Source organism: Telmatherina bonti (assembly GCF_933228915.1).
Source record: "Telmatherina bonti genome assembly, chromosome: 1".
NCBI classification, from domain to species: domain Eukaryota; kingdom Metazoa; phylum Chordata; class Actinopteri; order Atheriniformes; family Telmatherinidae; genus Telmatherina; species Telmatherina bonti.
This window is the reverse complement of record NC_136619.1, coordinates 46,554,703-46,577,087: the sequence shown is the minus strand read 5'-3', so window position 1 is coordinate 46,577,087 and position 22,385 is coordinate 46,554,703. Positions and strand designations below refer to the sequence as shown.

At 37.7% G+C, this 22,385-nt stretch overlaps 1 protein-coding gene across 1 annotated transcript in view; it reads right to left on the bottom strand.

Annotated features, from left to right (window-relative positions):
• The window catches only part of LOC306774809 (EMILIN-1-A-like), a gene marked incomplete at both ends in the record, with an annotated part of 93,344 nt that extends 85,817 nt beyond the window's left edge, over positions 1–7,527 (bottom strand). The window contains 4 exons of the mRNA XM_079264982.1: positions 5,866–5,973; positions 6,477–6,644; positions 6,878–7,126; positions 7,218–7,527. Coding sequence (XP_079121108.1) covers positions 5,866–5,973; positions 6,477–6,644; positions 6,878–7,126; positions 7,218–7,527 — 835 coding nt within the window. The remainder of the gene's footprint in view (positions 1–5,865; positions 5,974–6,476; positions 6,645–6,877; positions 7,127–7,217) is intronic.
• Between the last annotated feature and the right edge of the window lie 14,858 nt (positions 7,528–22,385).

Here is a 22,385-nt window from a genome sequence, read left to right as displayed (position 1 = left end):
GGATGGTAGTATCCAGAATGTTGTTCCTGTGCAGGATGGTAGTATCCAGGATGTTGTTCCTGTTCTGGATGGTGGTATCCAGAATGTTGTTCCTGTTCTGGATGGTAGTATCCAGCATGCTGTTCTTGTTTTGGATGGTAGTATCTAGAATGTTGTTCCTGTTCTGGATGGTAGTATCCAGAATGTTGTTCCTGTTCTGGATGGTAGTATTCACAACGTTGTTCCTGTTCTGGATGGTAGTATCCAGGATGTTGTTCCTTTTCTGGATGGTAGTATCTAGGATGCTGTTCTTTTTCTGGATGGTAGTATCCAGAATGTTGTTCTTGTTCTGGATGGTAGTATCCAGAATGTTGTTACTGTTCTGGATGGTAGTATCCAGCACGTTGTTCCTGTTCTGGATGGTAGTATGCACAATGTTGTTCCTTTTCTGGATGGTAGTATCCACAATGTTGTTCCTGTTCTTGATGGTAGTATCCAGAATGTTGTTCCTGTTCTGGATGGTAGTATCCAGCATGCTGTTCTTGTTTTTGATGGTAGTATCTAGAATGCTGTTCCTGTTCTGGATGGTAGTATCCAGCACGTTGTTCCTGTTCTGGATGGTAGTATCCAGAATGTTGTTACTGTTCTGGATGGTAGTATCCAGCACGTTGTTCCTGTTCTGGATGGTAGTATCCAGAATGTTGTTCCTGTTCTGGATGGTAGTATCCACAATGTTGTTCCTGTTCTGGATGGTAGTATCCAGAATGTCGTTCCTGTTCTGGATGGTAGTATCCAGGATGTTGTTCCTTTTCTGGATGGTAGTATCCAGCATGTTGTTCTTGTTCTGGATGGTAGTATCCAGAATGTTGTTGCTGTTCTGGATGGTAGTATCCAGCATGTTTTTCCTGTTCTGGATGGTAGTATCCAGAACGTTGTTCTTGTTCTGGAAGGGAGTATCCAGGAAGTTGTTCCTGTTCTGGATGGTAGTATCCAGCATGTTGTTCCTGTTCTGGATGGTAGTATCCAGGATGTTGTTCCTGTTCTGGATGGTAGTATCCAGGATGTTGTTCCTGTTCTGGATGGTAGTATCCACAATGTTGTTCCTGTTCTGGATGGTAGTGTCCAGGATGTTGTTCCATTTCTGGATGGTAGTATCCAGCATGTTGTTACTGTTCTGGATGGTAGTATCCAGAATGTTGTTCCTGTGCAGGATGGTAGTATCTTGAACATTGTTGCTGTTCTGGATGGTAGTATCCAGCATGTTTTTCCTTTTCTGGATGGTAGTATCCAGAACGTTGTTCCTGTTCTGTATGGGAGTATCCAGAATGTTGTTCCTGTTCTGGATGGTAGTATCCAGCACGTTGTTCCTTTTCTGGATGGGAGTATCCAGGATGTTGTTCCTGTTCTGGATGGTAGTATCCACAATGTTGTTCCTGTTCTGGATGGTAGTATCCAGGATGTTGTTCCTGTTCTGGATGGTAGTATCCAGCATGTTCCTTTTCTGGATGGTAGTATCCAGAACGTTGTTCCTGTTCTGGATGGTAGTATCCTGGAAGTTGTTCCTGTTCTGGATGGTAGTATCCAGGATTTTTTTCCTGTTCTGGATGGTAGTATCCAGCATGTTGTTCCTGTTCTGGATGGTAGTATCCAGAATGTTGTTCCTGTGCAGGATGGTAGTATCCAGGATGTTGTTCCTGTTCTGGATGGTAGTATCCAGAATGTTGTTCTTGTGCAGGATGGTAGTATCCAGGATGTTGTTCCTGTTCTGGATGGTAGTATCCACAATGTTGTTCCTGTTCTGGATGGTAGTCTCCAGGATGTTGTTCCATTTCCTGATGGTAGTATCCAGGATGTTGTTCCTGTTCTTGATGGTAGTATCCAGAACGTTGTTCCTTTTCTGGATGGTAGTATCCAGGAAGTTGTTCCTGTTCTGGATGGTAGTATCCAGGATTTTGTTCCTGTTCTGGATGGTAGTATCCAGCATGTTGTTCCTGTTCTGGATGGTAGTATCCAGCACGTTGTTCCTGTTCTGGATGGTAGTATCCAGGATGTTGTTCCTGTTCTGGATGGTAGTATCCAGCATGTTGTTCCTGTTCTGGATGGTAGTATCCAGAATGTTGTTCCTGTGCAGGATGGTAGTATCCAGGATGTTGTTCCTGTTCTGGATGGTGGTATCCAGAATGTTGTTCCTGTTCTGGATGGTAGTATCCAGGATTTTGTTCCTGTTCTGGATGGTAGTATCCAGCATGTTGTTCCTGTTCTGGATGGTAGTATCCAGCACGTTGTTCCTGTTCTGGATGGTAGTATCCAGGATGTTGTTCCTGTTCTGGATGGTAGTATCCAGCATGCTGTTCTTTTTCTAGATGGTAGTATCCAGAATGTTGTTGCCGTTTTGGATGGTAGTATCCAGGATTTTTTTCCTGTTCTGGATGGTAGTATCCAGCATGTTGTTCCTATTCTGGATGGTAGTATCCAGAATGTTGTTCCTGTGCAGGATGGTAGTATCCAGGATGTTGTTCCTGTTCTGGATGGTAGTATCCAGAATGTTGTTCTTGTGCAGGATGGTAGTATCCAGGATGTTGTTCCTGTTCTGGATGGTAGTATCCACAATGTTGTTCCTGTTCTGGATGGTAGTCTCCAGGATGTTGTTCCATTTCTGGATGGTAGTATCCAGGATGTTGTTCCTGTTCTTGATGGTAGTATCCAGAACGTTGTTCCTGTTCTGGATGGTAGTATCCAGGAAGTTGTTCCTGTTCTGGATGGTAGTATCCAGGATTTTGTTCCTGTTCTGGATGGTAGTATCCAGCATGTTGTTCCTGTTCTGGATGGTAGTATCCAGCACGTTGTTCCTGTTCTGGATGGTAGTATCCAGGATGTTGTTCCTGTTCTGGATGGTAGTATCCAGCATGTTGTTCCTGTTCTGGATGGTAGTATCCAGAATGTTGTTCCTGTGCAGGATGGTAGTATCCAGGATGTTGTTCCTGTTCTGGATGGTGGTATCCAGAATGTTGTTCCTGTTCTGGATGGTAGTATCCAGGATTTTGTTTCTGTTCTGGATGGTAGTATCCAGGATTTTGTTCCTGTTCTGGATGGTAGTATCCAGCATGTTGTTCCTGTTCTGGATGGTAGTATCCAGCACGTTGTTCCTGTTCTGGATGGTAGTATCCAGGATGTTGTTCCTGTTCTGGATGGTAGTATCCAGCATGCTGTTCTTTTTCTAGATGGTAGTATCCAGAATGTTGTTGCCGTTTTGGATGGTAGTATCCAGAATGTTGTTACTGTTCTGGATGGTAGTATCCAGAACGTTGTTCCTGTTCTGGATGGTAGTATCCAGGATGTTGTTCCTGTTCTGGATGGTAGTATCCACAATGTTGTTCCTGTTCTTGATGGTAGTATCCAGAATGTTGTTCCTGTTCTGGATGGTAGTATCCAGAATGTTGTTCCTGTGCAGGATGGTAGTATCCAGCATGCTGTTCTTTTTCTAGATGGTAGTATCCAGAATGTTGTTGCCGTTTTGGATGGTAGTATCCAGAATGTTGTTACTGTTCTGGATGGTAGTATCCAGAACGTTGTTCCTGTTCTGGATGGTAGTATCCAGGATGTTGTTCCTGTTCTGGATGGTAGTATCCACAATGTTGTTCCTGTTCTTGATGGTAGTATCCAGAATGTTGTTCCTGTTCTGGATGGTAGTATCCAGAATGTTGTTCCTGTGCAGGATGGTAGTATCCAGCACGTTGTTCCTGTTCTGGATGGTAGTATCCAGGATGTTGTTCCTGTTCTGGATGGTAGTATCCAGCATGTTGTTCCTGTTCTGGATGGTAGTATCCAGCACGTTGTTCCTGTTCTGGATGGTAGTATCCAGGATGTTGTTCCTGTTCTGGATGGTAGTATCCAGCATGCTGTTCTTTTTCTAGATGGTAGTATCCAGAATGTTGTTGCCGTTTTGGATGGTAGTATCCAGGATTTTTTTCCTGTTCTGGATGGTAGTATCCAGCATGTTGTTCCTATTCTGGATGGTAGTATCCAGAATGTTGTTCCTGTGCAGGATGGTAGTATCCAGGATGTTGTTCCTGTTCTGGATGGTAGTATCCAGAATGTTGTTCTTGTGCAGGATGGTAGTATCCAGGATGTTGTTCCTGTTCTGGATGGTAGTATCCACAATGTTGTTCCTGTTCTGGATGGTAGTCTCCAGGATGTTGTTCCATTTCTGGATGGTAGTATCCAGGATGTTGTTCCTGTTCTTGATGGTAGTATCCAGAACGTTGTTCCTGTTCTGGATGGTAGTATCCAGGAAGTTGTTCCTGTTCTGGATGGTAGTATCCAGGATTTTGTTCCTGTTCTGGATGGTAGTATCCAGCATGTTGTTCCTGTTCTGGATGGTAGTATCCAGCACGTTGTTCCTGTTCTGGATGGTAGTATCCAGGATGTTGTTCCTGTTCTGGATGGTAGTATCCAGCATGTTGTTCCTGTTCTGGATGGTAGTATCCAGAATGTTGTTCCTGTGCAGGATGGTAGTATCCAGGATGTTGTTCCTGTTCTGGATGGTGGTATCCAGAATGTTGTTCCTGTTCTGGATGGTAGTATCCAGGATTTTGTTTCTGTTCTGGATGGTAGTATCCAGGATTTTGTTCCTGTTCTGGATGGTAGTATCCAGCATGTTGTTCCTGTTCTGGATGGTAGTATCCAGCACGTTGTTCCTGTTCTGGATGGTAGTATCCAGGATGTTGTTCCTGTTCTGGATGGTAGTATCCAGCATGCTGTTCTTTTTCTAGATGGTAGTATCCAGAATGTTGTTGCCGTTTTGGATGGTAGTATCCAGAATGTTGTTACTGTTCTGGATGGTAGTATCCAGAACGTTGTTCCTGTTCTGGATGGTAGTATCCAGGATGTTGTTCCTGTTCTGGATGGTAGTATCCACAATGTTGTTCCTGTTCTTGATGGTAGTATCCAGAATGTTGTTCCTGTTCTGGATGGTAGTATCCAGAATGTTGTTCCTGTGCAGGATGGTAGTATCCAGGATGTTGTTCCTGTTCTGGATGGTGGTATCCAGAATGTTGTTCCTGTTCTGGATGGTAGTATCCAGCATGCTGTTCTTGTTTTGGATGGTAGTATCTAGAATGTTGTTCCTGTTCTGGATGGTAGTATCCAGAATGTTGTTCCTTTTCTGGATGGTAGTATCCAGAATGTTGTTCCTGTTCTGGATGGTAGTATCCAGGATTTTGTTCCTGTTCTGGATGGTAGTATCTAGCATGCTGTTCTTTTTCTGGATGGTAGTATCCAGAATGTTGTTCTTGTTCTGGATGGTAGTATCCAGAATGTTGTTACTGTTCTGGATGGTAGTATCCAGCACGTTGTTCCTGTTCTGGATGGTAGTATGCACAGTGTTGTTCCTTTTCTGGATGGTAGTATCCACAATGTTGTTCCTGTTCTTGATGGTAGTATCCAGAATGTTGTTCCTGTTCTGGATGGTAGTATCCAGCATGCTGTTCTTGTTTTTGATGGTAGTATCTAGAATGCTGTTCCTGTTCTGGATGGTAGTATCCAGCACGTTGTTCCTGTTCTGGATGGTAGTATCCAGAATGTTGTTACTGTTCTGGATGGTAGTATCCAGAATGTTGTTCCTGTTCTGGATGGTAGTATCCAGAATGTTGTTACTGTTCTGGATGGTAGTATCCAGCACGTTGTTCCTGTTCTGGATGGTAGTATCCAGAATGTTGTTCCTGTTCTGAATGGTAGTATCCAGAACGTTGTTCCTGTTCTGGATGTTCGTATCCAGGATGTTGTTCCTGTTCTGGATGGTAGTATCCAGGATGTTATTCCTGTTCTGGGTGCAAGTACACAGACAGGGTTTTCATTGTACTGTAGAAAAGTGACATTGTCTCTTACCTGGCAGACCTGGGGCGCCGTTTTCTCCTTGTTGTCCTTGTGGTCCAGGGGGTCCCCTGGGGCCTGGCAGTCCATTGAAGCCTCTCTCTCCTGGAGGTCCTGGTGTGCCTTTGTGAAAGTGAGCAAACGAGAAATGATATGTGGAGGCACATTCACGGAGACATAGTTTCAGCTGATGTATCACGATCAGGATGTATCACGTATCCGGATGTATCGTGTATCAGAATGTATCGTGTATCAGGATGTATCGTGTATCAGGATGTATCGTATATCAGGATGTATGATGTATCAAGATGTATGGTGTATCAGGATGTATCGTGTATCCGGATGTATCGTGTATCAGAATGTATCGTGTATCAGGATGTATCGTGTATCAGGATGTATCGTGTATCAGGATGTATGATGTATCAGGATGTATCGTGTATCAGGATGTATCGTGTATCAGGATGTATCGTGTATCAGGATGTATCGTGTATCAGGATGTATGATGTATCAGGATGTATCGTGTATCAGGATGTATGATGTATCAGGATGTATCGTGTATCATGGCAGCAGAACCAAACCAGAACTTCAACGGTTTGTGTTAAGCAACAGAAGAATGAAAAGATCACCAGCTGGACTTTGAAGCATCACGTTTAGGCTTGAGTTCAAGTTCTTCATCCTGCTGTAGATGTCTTCTTGGTCCTTCTGAATAAAATCTAACAATCCTCGCTGATGGATGACCGTCTCGTTCAGACCAGAAACACATGTCCACAAACTGGACACATGCTGGTCCAGTCCTGAATGCAGAAGAAAGTAACATCAGAGGCAATATGGAACCAGTTTTCATACATGAGATCACAGATTTAGAGTCCAGATTTAACCAGAAATTTATTCCGTTTTTGGTTTCTTTCCTCTAAAAACATGTAATTAAATGTGTTTCCGCTGGACATCAGAAAAGTGACTGTTTAAGTTGAGCTTGTATAGTTATTATAAAAGTCAGTTAAAATTGCGGTATGAAAATGGAACAGACCTTCCTTGATCTTTTGTATCGAGTCAGAAACACCATCCAGCCGTCCACAAACTCCCTCCAGCTTGGACAGCCTCTTCTCCAGCCTGTCTCCAGACCTCTTACAGTGTCCCATCTCCAGCATCAGCATCCTCTCAAAACGATGGAGATCCTGATCCACCTTATCCAGATGATCCCGGCTTTCCTCAATGTGCTCCGTCACCTCCTGCTGGATTTTATCCAGCTCTGAGATGATCTTATCCTTGGTGTTTTCTGCCAGAATTCAGAGGGTGAGAAAGGAGATAAACAATATGGAAGGTGCAGTAAAGAATGAAGACAGATGGTATTTGTGAGCCCGGCTCACCAAGGTCCGTTATGACGCTGCCGTGTTTCTGTGCCGTGTGTTCAAGACCACTCAGGGTATCGTTGATGGAGCTGAAGGTGAAGATGACTTCAGAGACTTCCCCCTGAAGTCTCTTCAGCTGCATGTTGTTAATGGAGCCACCAATTACACTATGGCCATCGATAGGGTCTTCCACATGCAACCCAGGACCAGGTCTACCGGTACCAACAGACCCATTGGTCCCTCCAGTACCACTGGAACCCCTGCCTCCACCACCAAGACCAGTAGAACCTCTGGCACCTCCCACACTACTACCTGGAAGACATTTCATATAAGGATCTGTAATAACTCAGATCTGTCATAACTCATGTCAGTGATAACCCGCATCAGTAATTTCTCGTGTCAGTAATAACGCAGATCTGTAATAACTCATGTCAGTAATAACTCATGTAAGTAATAACTCGTGTCAGCAATAACTCGTGTCAGCAATAACTCAGATCTGTAATAACTCGTGTCAGTAATAACTCATGTCAGTAATAACTCGTGTCAGTAATAACTTGGATCTAATAACTCGTGTCAGTAATAACTCATCTAAGTAATGACTCGTGTCAGTAATAACTTGGATCTGTAATAAACTCATGTCAGTAATAACCTGGATCTGTAATAACTCATGTCAGTAATAACTTGGATCTGTAATAACTCGTGTCAGTAATAACTAGGATCTGTAATAACTCGTGTCAGTAATAACTAGGATCTGTAATAACTAGTGTCAGTAATAACCTGGATCTGTAATAACTCGTTTCAGTAAAAACCTGGATCTGTAATAACTCGTGTCAGTAATAACTTGAATCTGTAATAACTCGTGTCAGTAATAACTTGGATCTGTAATAACTCGTGTCAGTAATAACCTGGATCTGTAATAACTCGTGTCAGTAATAACTTGGATCTGTAATAACTTGTGTCAGTAATAACTCGTGTCAGTAATAACTAGGATCTGTAATAACTAGTGTCAGTAATAACTTGGATCTGTAATAACACGTGTCAGTAATAACTTGTGTCAGTAATAACACGTGTTAGTAATAATTTGGATCTGTAATAACTCGTGTCAATAATAACTTGGATCTGTAATAACACGTGTCAGTAATAACCTGGATCTGTAATAACTCGTGTCAGTAATAACCTGGGTCTGTAATAACTCGTGTCAGTAATAACTTGGATCTGTAATAAATCGTGTCAGTAATAACTTGGATCTGTAATAACTCGTGTCAGTAATAAATTGGATCTGTAATAACTTGTGTCAGTAATAACTTGGATCTGTAATAACTCGTGTCAGTAATAACCTGGATCTGTAATAACTCTTGTCAGTGATAAACCGTGTCAGTAATAACTTGTGTCAGTAATAACTCAATTTGTAATAACTCGTCTCAGTAATAACTTGGATCTGTAATAACTCGTGTCAGTAATAACTTGGATCTGTAATAACTCGTGTCAGTAATAACCTGGATCTGTAATAACACGTGTCAGTAATAACTCATGTCAGTAATGGATCTGTAATAACTCGTGTCAGCAATAACTCAGATCTGTAATAACTCGTGTCAGTAATAACTCATGTCAGTAATGGATCTGTAATAACTCGTGTCAGCAATAACTCAGATCTGTAATAACTCGTGTCAGTAATAACTCATGTGAGTAATGGATCTGTAATAACTCGTGTCAGCAATAACTCGTGTCAGTAATAACTTGGATCTGTAATAACTCGTGTCAGTAATAACTCATGTCAGTAATAACTCGTGTCAGTAATAACTTGGATCTAATAACTCGTGTCAGAAATAACTCAGATCTGTAATAACTCGTGTCAGTAATAACTCATGTCAGTAATAACTCGTGTCAGTAATAACTTGGATCTGTAATAACTAGTGTGAATAATAACCTGGATCTGTAATAACTCGTGTCAGTAAAAACCTGGATCTGTAATAACTCGTGTCAGTAATAACTTGGATCTGTAATAACTCGTGTCAGTAATAACTTGGATCTGTAATAACTTGTGTCAGTAATAACCTGGATCTGTAATAACTCGTGTCAGTAATAACTCGTGTCAGTAATAACTTGGATCTGTAATAACTCTTGTCAGTGATAAACCGTGTCAGTAATAACTCGTGTCAGTAATAACTCATGTGAGTAATGGATCTGTAATAACTCGTGTCAGCAATAACTCGTGTCAGTAATAACTTGGATCTGTAATAACTCGTGTCAGTAATAACTCATGTCAGTAATAACTCGTGTCAGTAATAACTTGGATCTAATAACTCGTGTCAGAAATAACTCAGATCTGTAATAACTCGTGTCAGTAATAACTCATGTCAGTAATAACTCGTGTCAGTAATAACTTGGATCTGTAATAACTAGTGTGAATAATAACCTGGATCTGTAATAACTCGTGTCAGTAAAAACTTGGATCTGTAATAACTCGTGTCAGTAATAACTTGGATCTGTAATAACTCGTGTCAGTAATAACTTGGATCTGTAATAACTTGTGTCAGTAATAACCTGGATCTGTAATAACTCGTGTCAGTAATAACTCGTCTCAGTAATAACTTGGATCTGTAATAACTCGTGTCAGTAATAACTTGGATCTGTAATAACTCGTGTCAGCAATAACTCAGATCTGTAATAACTCGTGTCAGTAATAACTCATGTGAGTAATGGATCTGTAATAACTCGTGTCAGCAATAACTCGTGTCAGAAATAACTCAGATCTGTAATAACTCGTGTCAGTAATAACTCGGATCTAATAACTCGTGTCAGTAATAACTCATCTAAGTAATAACTTGTGTCAGTAATAACTTTGATGTGTAATAACTCGTGTCAGTAATAACCTGGATCAGTAATAACTCGTGTCAATAAGAACTTTGATCTGTAATAACTCGTGTCAGTAATAACCTGGATCTGTAATAACTCGTGTCAGTAATAACTTGGATCTGTAAGAACTCCTGTCAGTAATAACTAGGATCTGTAATAACTCGTGTCAGTAATAACTTGGATCTGTAATAACTCGTGTCAGTAATAACCTGGATCTGTAATAACTCGTGTCAGTAATAATTTGGATCTGTAATAACTCGTGTCAGTAATAACCTGGATCTGTAATAACTCGTGTCAGTAAAAACCTGGATCTGTAATAACTCGTGTCAGTAATAACTCATGTAAGTAATAACTCATGTCAGTAATAACTTGGATCTGTAATAACTCGTGTCAGTAATAACTTGGATCTGTAATAACACGTGTCAGTAATAACTTGGATGTGTAATAACTCGTGTCAGTAATAACTAGGATCTGTAATAACTCGTGTCAGTAATAACTCGTGTCAGTAATAACTTGGATCTGTAATAACACGTGTCAGTAATAACTCAGATTTGTAATAACTCGTGTCAGTAATAACTCATGTCAGTAATAACTTGGATCTGTAATAACTCGTGTCAGTAATAACTTGGATCTGTAATAACTTGTGTCAGTAATAACTTGGATCTGTAATAACTTGTGTCAGTAATAACCTGGATCTGTAACAACTCGTGTCAGTAATAACCTGGATCAATAATAACTCGTGTCAGTAATAACTTGGATCTGTAATAACATGTGTCAGTAATAACCTGGATCTGTAATAACTCGTGTCAGTAATAACTTGGATCTGTAATAACTCTTGTCAGTGATATAACTCGTCTCAGTAATAACTTGGATCTGTAATAACTCGTGTCAGCAATAACTCAGATCTGTAATAACTCGTGTCAGTAATAACTCATGTCAGTAATGGCTCTGTAATAACTCGTGTCAGCAATAACTCAGATCTGTAATAACTCGTGTCAGTAATAACTCATGTGAGTAATGGATCTGTAATAACTCGTGTCAGTAATAACTTGGATCTGTAATGACTCGTGTCAGTAATAACTTGGATCTAATAACTCGTGTCAGTAATAACTCATCTAAGTAATAACTCGTGTCAGTAATAACTTGGATCTGTAATAAACTCATGTCAGTAATAACCTGGATCTGTAATAACTCATGTCAGTAATAACTTGGATCTGTAATAACTCGTGTCAGTAATAACTAGGATCTGTAATAACTCGTGTCAGTAATAACTAGGATCTGTAATAACTAGTGTCAGTAATAACCTGGATCTGTAATAACTCGTTTCAGTAAAAACCTGGATCTGTAATAACTCGTGTCAGTAATAACTTGAATCTGTAATAACTCGTGTCAGTAATAACTTGGATCTGTAATAACTCGTGTCAGTAATAACCTGGATCTGTAATAACTCGTGTCAGTAATAACTTGGATCTGTAATAACTTGTGTCAGTAATAACTCGTGTCAGTAATAACTAGGATCTGTAATAACTAGTGTCAGTAATAACTTGGATCTGTAATAACACGTGTCAGTAATAACTTGTGTCAGTAATAACACGTGTTAGTAATAATTTGGATCTGTAATAACTCGTGTCAATAATAACTTGGATCTGTAATAACACGTGTCAGTAATAACCTGGATCTGTAATAACTCGTGTCAGTAATAACCTGGGTCTGTAATAACTCGTGTCAGTAATAACTTGGATCTGTAATAAATCGTGTCAGTAATAACTTGGATCTGTAATAACTCGTGTCAGTAATAACTTGGATCTGTAATAACTTGTGTCAGTAATAACTTGGATCTGTAATAACTCGTGTCAGTAATAACCTGGATCTGTAATAACTCTTGTCAGTGATAAACCGTGTCAGTAATAACTTGTGTCAGTAATAACTCAATTTGTAATAACTCGTCTCAGTAATAACTTGGATCTGTAATAACTCGTGTCAGTAATAACTTGGATCTGTAATAACTCGTGTCAGTAATAACCTGGATCTGTAATAACACGTGTCAGTAATAACTCATGTCAGTAATGGATCTGTAATAACTCGTGTCAGCAATAACTCAGATCTGTAATAACTCGTGTCAGTAATAACTCATGTCAGTAATGGATCTGTAATAACTCGTGTCAGCAATAACTCAGATCTGTAATAACTCGTGTCAGTAATAACTCATGTGAGTAATGGATCTGTAATAACTCGTGTCAGCAATAACTCGTGTCAGTAATAACTTGGATCTGTAATAACTCGTGTCAGTAATAACTCATGTCAGTAATAACTCGTGTCAGTAATAACTTGGATCTAATAACTCGTGTCAGAAATAACTCAGATCTGTAATAACTCGTGTCAGTAATAACTCATGTCAGTAATAACTCGTGTCAGTAATAACTTGGATCTGTAATAACTAGTGTGAATAATAACCTGGATCTGTAATAACTCGTGTCAGTAAAAACCTGGATCTGTAATAACTCGTGTCAGTAATAACTTGGATCTGTAATAACTCGTGTCAGTAATAACTTGGATCTGTAATAACTTGTGTCAGTAATAACCTGGATCTGTAATAACTCGTGTCAGTAATAACTCGTGTCAGTAATAACTTGGATTTGTAATAACTCTTGTCAGTGATAAACCGTGTCAGTAATAACTCGTGTCAGTAATAACTCATGTGAGTAATGGATCTGTAATAACTCGTGTCAGCAATAACTCGTGTCAGTAATAACTTGGATCTGTAATAACTCGTGTCAGTAATAACTCATGTCAGTAATAACTCGTGTCAGTAATAACTTGGATCTAATAACTCGTGTCAGAAATAACTCAGATCTGTAATAACTCGTGTCAGTAATAACTCATGTCAGTAATAACTCGTGTCAGTAATAACTTGGATCTGTAATAACTAGTGTGAATAATAACCTGGATCTGTAATAACTCGTGTCAGTAAAAACTTGGATCTGTAATAACTCGTGTCAGTAATAACTTGGATCTGTAATAACTCGTGTCAGTAATAACTTGGATCTGTAATAACTTGTGTCAGTAATAACCTGGATCTGTAATAACTCGTGTCAGTAATAACTCGTCTCAGTAATAACTTGGATCTGTAATAACTCGTGTCAGTAATAACTTGGATCTGTAATAACTCGTGTCAGCAATAACTCAGATCTGTAATAACTCGTGTCAGTAATAACTCATGTGAGTAATGGATCTGTAATAACTCGTGTCAGCAATAACTCGTGTCAGAAATAACTCAGATCTGTAATAACTCGTGTCAGTAATAACTCGGATCTAATAACTCGTGTCAGTAATAACTCATCTAAGTAATAACTTGTGTCAGTAATAACTTTGATGTGTAATAACTCGTGTCAGTAATAACCTGGATCAGTAATAACTCGTGTCAGTAAGAACTTTGATCTGTAATAACTCGTGTCAGTAATAACCTGGATCTGTAATAACTCGTGTCAGTAATAACTTGGATCTGTAAGAACTCCTGTCAGTAATAACTAGGATCTGTAATAACTCGTGTCAGTAATAACTTGGATCTGTAATAACTCGTGTCAGTAATAACCTGGATCTGTAATAACTCGTGTCAGTAATAATTTGGATCTGTAATAACTCGTGTCAGTAATAACCTGGATCTGTAATAACTCGTGTCAGTAAAAACCTGGATCTGTAATAACTCGTGTCAGTAATAACTCATGTAAGTAATAACTCATGTCAGTAATAACTTGGATCTGTAATAACTCGTGTCAGTAATAACTTGGATCTGTAATAACACGTGTCAGTAATAACTTGGATGTGTAATAACTCGTGTCAGTAATAACTAGGATCTGTAATAACTCGTGTCAGTAATAACTCGTGTCAGTAATAACTTGGATCTGTAATAACACGTGTCAGTAATAACTCAGATTTGTAATAACTCGTGTCAGTAATAACTCATGTCAGTAATAACTTGGATCTGTAATAACTCGTGTCAGTAATAACTTGGATCTGTAATAACTTGTGTCAGTAATAACTTGGATCTGTAATAACTTGTGTCAGTAATAACCTGGATCTGTAATAACTCGTGTCAGTAATAACCTGGATCAATAATAACTCGTGTCAGTAATAACTCGTCTCAGTAATAACTTGGATCTGTAATAACTCGTGTCAGTAATAACTTGGATCTGTAATAACTCATGTCAGCAATAACTCAGATCTGTAATAACTCGTGTCAGTAATAACTCATGTGAGTAATGGATCTGTAATAACTCGTGTCAGCAATAACTCGTGTCAGAAATAACTCAGATCTGTAATAACTCGTGTCAGTAATAACTCGGATCTAATAACTCGTGTCAGTAATAACTCATCTAAGTAATAACTTGTGTCAGTAATAACTTTGATGTGTAATAACTCGTGTCAGTAATAACCTGGATCAGTAATAACTCGTGTCAGTAAGAACTTTGATCTGTAATAACTCGTGTCAGTAATAACCTGGATCTGTAATAACTCGTGTCAGTAATAACTTGGATCTGTAAGAACTCCTGTCAGTAATAACTAGGATCTGTAATAACTCGTGTCAGTAATAACTTGGATCTGTAATAACTCGTGTCAGTAATAACCTGGATCTGTAATAACTCGTGTCAGTAATAATTTGGATCTGTAATAACTCGTGTCAGTAATAACCTGGATCTGTAATAACTCGTGTCAGTAAAAACCTGGATCTGTAATAACTCGTGTCAGTAATAACTCATGTAAGTAATAACTCATGTCAGTAATAACTTGGATCTGTAATAACTCGTGTCAGTAATAACTTGGATCTGTAATAACACGTGTCAGTAATAACTTGGATGTGTAATAACTCGTGTCAGTAATAACTCATGTCAGTAATGGATCTGTAATAACTCGTGTCAGCAATAACTCAGATCTGTAATAACTCGTGTCAGTAATAACTCATGTGAGTAATGGATCTGTAATAACTCGTGTCAGTAATAACTTGGATCTGTAATGACTCGTGTCAGTAATAACCTGGATCTGTAATAACTCGTGTCAGTAATAACCTGGATCTGTAATAACTCGTGTCAGTAATAACTTGGATCTGTAATAACACGTGTCAGTAATAACCTGGATCTGTAATAACTCGTGTCAGTAATAACTTGGATCTGTATTAACTCGTGTCAGTAATAACCTGGATCTGTAATAACTCGTGTCAGTAAAAACTTGGATCTGTAATGACTCATGTCAGTAATAACCTGGATCTGTAATAACTCGTGTCAGTAATAACTCAGATTTGTAATAACTCGTGTCAGTAATAACTCATGTCAGTAATAACTTGGATCTGTAATGACTCGTGTCAGTAATAACTTGGATCTGTAATGACTCGTGTCAGTAATAACCTGGATCTGTAATAACTCGTGTCAGTAATAACCTGGATCTGTAATAAGTCGTGTCAGTAATAACTTGGATCTGTAATAACACGTGTCAGTAATAACCTGGATCTGTAATAACTCGTGTCAGTAATAACTTGGATCTGTAATAACTTGTGTCAGTAATAACTTGGATCTGTAATAACTCGTGTCAGTAATAACCTGGATCTGTAATAACTCGTGTCAGTAAAAACTTGGATCTGTAATGACTCGTGTCAGTAATAACTCAGATCTGTAATAACTCGTGTCAGTAATAACTCAGATTTGTAATAACTCGTGTCAGTAATAACGCAGATCTGTAATAACTCATGTCAGTAATAACTCATGTAAGTAATAACTCGTGTCAGCAATAATTCGTGTCAGCAATAACTCAGATCTGTAATAACTCGTGTCAGTAATAACTCATGTTAGTAATAACTCGTGTCAGTAATAACTTGGATCTAATAACTCGTGTCAGTAATAACTCAACTAAATAATAACTCGTGTCAGTAATAACTTGGATCTGTAATAAATTCGTGTCAGTAATAACCTGGATCTGTAATAACTCATGTCAGTAATAACTTGGATCTGTAATAACTCGTGTCAGTAATAACTAGGATCTGTAATAACTCGTGTCAGTAATAACTAGGATCTGTAATAACTAGTGTCAGTAATAACCTGGATCTGTAATAACTCGTTTCAGTAAAAACCTGGATCTGTAATAACTCGTGTCAGTAATAACTTGGATCTGTAATAACTCGTGTCAGTAATAACTTGGATCTGTAATAACTCGTGTCAGTAATAACCTGGATCTGTAATAACTCGTGTCAGTAATAACTTGGATCTGTAATAACTTGTGTCAGTAATAACTCGTGTCAGTAATAACTAGGATCTGTAATAACTAGTGTCAGTAATAACTTGGATCTGTAATAACACGTGTCAGTAATAACTTGTGTCAGTAATAACACGTGTTAGTAATAATTTGGATCTGTAATAACTCGTGTCAATAATAACTTGGATCTGTAATAACACGTGTCAGTAATAACCTGGATCTGTAATAACTTGTGTCAGTAATAACTTGGATCTGTAATAACTCGTGTCAGTAATAACCTGGATCTGTAATAACTCTTGTCAGTGATAAACCGTGTCAGTAATAACTTGTGTCAGTAATAACTCAATTTGTAATAACTCGTCTCAGTAATAACTTGGATCTGTAATAACTCGTGTCAGTAATAACTTGGATCTGTAATAACTCGTGTCAGTAATAACCTGGATCTGTAATAACACGTGTCAGTAATAACTCATGTCAGTAATGGATCTGTAATAACTCGTGTCAGCAATAACTCAGATCTGTAATAACTCGTGTCAGTAATAACTCATGTCAGTAATGGATCTGTAATAACTCGTGTCAGCAATAACTCAGATCTGTAATAACTCGTGTCAGTAATAACTCATGTGAGTAATGGATCTGTAAAAACTCGTGTCAGCAATAACTCGTGTCAGTAATAACTTGGATCTGTAATAACTCGTGTCAGTAATAACTCATGTCAGTAATAACTCGTTTCAGTAATAACTTGGATCTAATAACTCGTGTCAGAAATAACTCAACTAAATAATAACTCGTGTCAGTAATAACTTGGATCTGTAATAAATTCGTGTCAGTAATAACCTGGATCTGTAATAACTCATGTCAGTAATAACTTGGATCTGTAATAACTCGTGTCAGTAATAACTAGGATCTGTAATAACTCGTGTCAGTAATAACTAGGATCTGTAATAACTAGTGTCAGTAATAACCTGGATCTGTAATAACTCGTTTCAGTAAAAACCTGGATCTGTAATAACTCGTGTCAGTAATAACTTGGATCTGTAATAACTCGTGTCAGTAATAACTTGGATCTGTAATAACTCGTGTCAGTAATAACCTGGATCTGTAATAACTCGTGTCAGTAATAACTTGGATCTGTAATAACTTGTGTCAGTAATAACTCGTGTCAGTAATAACTAGGATCTGTAATAACTAGTGTCAGTAATAACTTGGATCTGTAATAACACGTGTCAGTAATAACTTGTGTCAGTAATAACACGTGTTAGTAATAATTTGGATCTGTAATAACTCGTGTCAATAATAACTTGGATCTGTAATAACACGTGTCAGTAATAACCTGGATCTGTAATAACTTGTGTCAGTAATAACTTGGATCTGTAATAACTCGTGTCAGTAATAACCTGGATCTGTAATAACTCTTGTCAGTGATAAACCGTGTCAGTAATAACTTGTGTCAGTAATAACTCAATTTGTAATAACTCGTCTCAGTAATAACTTGGATCTGTAATAACTCGTGTCAGTAATAACTTGGATCTGTAATAACTCGTGTCAGTAATAACCTGGATCTGTAATAACACGTGTCAGTAATAACTCATGTCAGTAATGGATCTGTAATAACTCGTGTCAGCAATAACTCAGATCTGTAATAACTCGTGTCAGTAATAACTCATGTCAGTAATGGATCTGTAATAACTCGTGTCAGCAATAACTCAGATCTGTAATAACTCGTGTCAGTAATAACTCATGTGAGTAATGGATCTGTAAAAACTCGTGTCAGCAATAACTCGTGTCAGTAATAACTTGGATCTGTAATAACTCGTGTCAGTAATAACTCATGTCAGTAATAACTCGTTTCAGTAATAACTTGGATCTAATAACTCGTGTCAGAAATAACTCAGATCTGTAATAACTCGTGTCAGTAATAACTCATGTCAGTAATAACTCGTGTCAGTAATAACTTGGATCTGTAATAACTAGTGTGAATAATAACCTGAATCTGTAATAACTCGTGTCAGTAAAAACCTGGATCTGTAATAACTCGTGTCAGTAATAACTTGGATCTGTAATAACTCGTGTCAGTAATAACTTGGATCTGTAATAACTTGTGTCAGTAATAACCTGGATCTGTAATAACTCATGTCAGTAATAACTCGTGTCAGTAATAACTTGGATCTGTAATAACTCGTGTCAGTAATAACTTGGATCTGTAATAACTCGTGTCAGCAATAACTCAGATCTGTAATAACTCGTGTCAGTAATAACTCATGTGAGTAATGGATCTGTAATAACTCGTGTCAGCAATAACTCAGATCTGTAATAACTCGTGTCAGTAATAACTCATGTCAGCAATAACTCGTGTCAGAAATAACTCAGATCTGTAATAACTCGTGTCAGTAATAATTCATGTCAGTAATAACTCGTGTCAGTAATAACTTGGATCTGTAATAACTCGTGTCAGTAATAACTCATCTAAGTAATAACTTGTGTCAGTAATAACTTTGATCTGTAATAACTCGTGTCAGTAATAACCTGGATCAGTAATAACTCGTATCAGTAAGAACTTTGATCTGTAATAACTCGTGTCAGCAATAACTCAGATCTGTAATAACTCGTGTCAGTAATAACTCATGTGAGTAATGGATCTGTAATAACTCGTGTCAGTAATAACTTGGATCTGTAATAACTCGTGTCAGCAATAACTCAGATCTGTAATAACTCGTGTCAGTAATAACTCATGTGAGTAATGGATCTGTAATAACTCGTGTCAGTAATAACTTGGATCTGTAATAACTCGTGTCAGTAATAACTCGTGTCAGTAATAACCTGGATCTGTAATAACTCGTGTCAGTAATAACCTGGATCTGTAATAACTCGTGTCAGTAATAACTTGGATCTGTAATAACACGTGTCAGTAATAACCTGGATCTGTAATAACTCGTGTCAGTAATAACTTGGATCTGTATTAACTCGTGTCAGTAATAACCTGGATCTGTAATAACTCGTGTCAGTAAAAACTTGGATCTGTAATGACTCATGTCAGTAATAACCTGGATCTGTAATAACTCGTGTCAGTAATAACTCAGATTTGTAATAACTCGTGTCAGTAATAACTCATGTCAGTAATAACTTGGATCTGTAATGACTCGTGTCAGTAATAACTTGGATCTGTAATGACTCGTGTCAGTAATAACCTGGATCTGTAATAACTCGTGTCAGTAATAACCTGGATCTGTAATAAGTCGTGTCAGTAATAACTTGGATCTGTAATAACACGTGTCAGTAATAACCTGGATCTGTAATAACTCGTGTCAGTAATAACTTGGATCTGTAATAACTTGTGTCAGTAATAACTTGGATCTGTAATAACTCGTGTCAGTAATAACCTGGATCTGTAATAACTCGTGTCAGTAAAAACTTGGATCTGTAATGACTCGTGTCAGTAATAACTCAGATCTGTAATAACTCGTGTCAGTAATAACTCAGATTTGTAATAACTCGTGTCAGTAATAACGCAGATCTGTAATAACTCATGTCAGTAATAACTCATGTAAGTAATAACTCGTGTCAGCAATAACTCGTGTCAGCAATAACTCAGATCTGTAATAACTCGTGTCAGTAATAACTCATGTTAGTAATAACTCGTGTCAGTAATAACTTGGATCTAATAACTCGTGTCAGTAATAACTCAACTAAATAATAACTCGTGTCAGTAATAACTTGGATCTGTAATAAATTCGTGTCAGTAATAACCTGGATCTGTAATAACTCATGTCAGTAATAACTTGGATCTGTAATAACTCGTGTCAGTAATAACTAGGATCTGTAATAACTCGTGTCAGTAATAACTAGGATCTGTAATAACTCGTGTCAGTAATAACTAGGATCTGTAATAACTAGTGTCAGTAATAACCTGGATCTGTAATAACTCGTTTCAGTAAAAACCTGGATCTGTAATAACTCGTGTCAGTAATAACTTGGATCTGTAATAACTCGTGTCAGTAATAACTTGGATCTGTAATAACTCGTGTCAGTAATAACCTGGATCTGTAATAACTCGTGTCAGTAATAACTTGGATCTGTAATAACTTGTGTCAGTAATAACTCGTGTCAGTAATAACTAGGATCTGTAATAACACGTGTCAGTAATAACTTGGATCTGTAATAACACGTGTCAGTAATAACTTGTGTCAGTAATAACACGTGTTAGTAATAATTTGGATCTGTAATAACTCGTGTCAATAATAACTTGGATCTGTAATAACACGTGTCAGTAATAACCTGGATCTGTAATAACTTGTGTCAGTAATAACTTGGATCTGTAATAACTCGTGTCAGTAATAACCTGGATCTGTAATAACTCTTGTCAGTGATAAACCGTGTCAGTAATAACTTGTGTCAGTAATAACTCAATTTGTAATAACTCGTCTCAGTAATAACTTGGATCTGTAATAACTCGTGTCAGTAATAACTTGGATCTGTAATAACTCGTGTCAGTAATAACCTGGATCTGTAATAACACGTGTCAGTAATAACTCATGTCAGTAATGGATCTGTAATAACTCGTGTCAGCAATAACTCAGATCTGTAATAACTCGTGTCAGTAATAACTCATGTCAGTAATGGATCTGTAAAAACTCGTGTCAGCAATAACTCGTGTCAGTAATAACTTGGATCTGTAATAACTCGTGTCAGTAATAACTCATGTCAGTAATAACTCGTTTCAGTAATAACTTGGATCTAATAACTCGTGTCAGAAATAACTCAGATCTGTAATAACTCGTGTCAGTAATAACTCATGTCAGTAATAACTCGTGTCAGTAATAACTTGGATCTGTAATAACTAGTGTGAATAATAACCTGAATCTGTAATAACTCGTGTCAGTAAAAACCTGGATCTGTAATAACTCGTGTCAGTAATAACTTGGATCTGTAATAACTCGTGTCAGTAATAACTTGGATCTGTAATAACTTGTGTCAGTAATAACCTGGATCTGTAATAACTCATGTCAGTAATAACTCGTGTCAGTAATAACTTGGATCTGTAATAACTCGTGTCAGTAATAACTTGGATCTGTAATAACTCGTGTCAGCAATAACTCAGATCTGTAATAACTCGTGTCAGTAATAACTCATGTGAGTAATGGATCTGTAATAACTCGTGTCAGCAATAACTCAGATCTGTAATAACTCGTGTCAGTAATAACTCATGTCAGCAATAACTCGTGTCAGAAATAACTCAGATCTGTAATAACTCGTGTCAGTAATAATTCATGTCAGTAATAACTCGTGTCAGTAATAACTTGGATCTGTAATAACTCGTGTCAGTAATAACTCATCTAAGTAATAACTTGTGTCAGTAATAACTTTGATCTGTAATAACTCGTGTCAGTAATAACCTGGATCAGTAATAACTCGTATCAGTAAGAACTTTGATCTGTAATAACTCGTGTCAGTAATAACCTGGATCTGTAATAACTCGTGTCAGTAATAACTTGGATCTGTAATAACTCCTGTCAGTAATAACTAGGATCTGTAATAACTCGTGTCAGTAATAACTTGGATCTGTAATAACTCGTGTCAGTAATAACCTGGATCTGTAATAACTCGTGTCAGTAATAATTTGGATCTGTAATAACTCGTGTCAGTAATAACCTGGATCTGTAATAACTCGTGTCAGTAAAAACCTGGATCTGTAATAACTCGTGTCAGTAATAACTCATGTAAGTAATAACTCATGTCAGTAATAACTTGGATCTGTAATAACTCGTGTCAGTAATAACTTGGATCTGTAATAACTCGTGTCAGTAATAACTAGGATCTGTAATAACTCGTGTCAGTAATAACTCGTGTCAGTAATAACTTGGATCTGTAATAACACGTGTCAGTAATAACTCAGATTTGTAATAACTCGTGTCAGTAATAACTCATGTCAGTAATAACTTGGATTTGTAATAACTCGTGTCAGTAATAACTTGGATCTGTAATAACTTGTGTCAGTAATAACTTGGATCTGTAATAACTCGTGTCAGTAATAACCTGGATCTGTAATAACTCGTGTCAGTAATAACCTGGATCAATAATAACTCGTGTCAG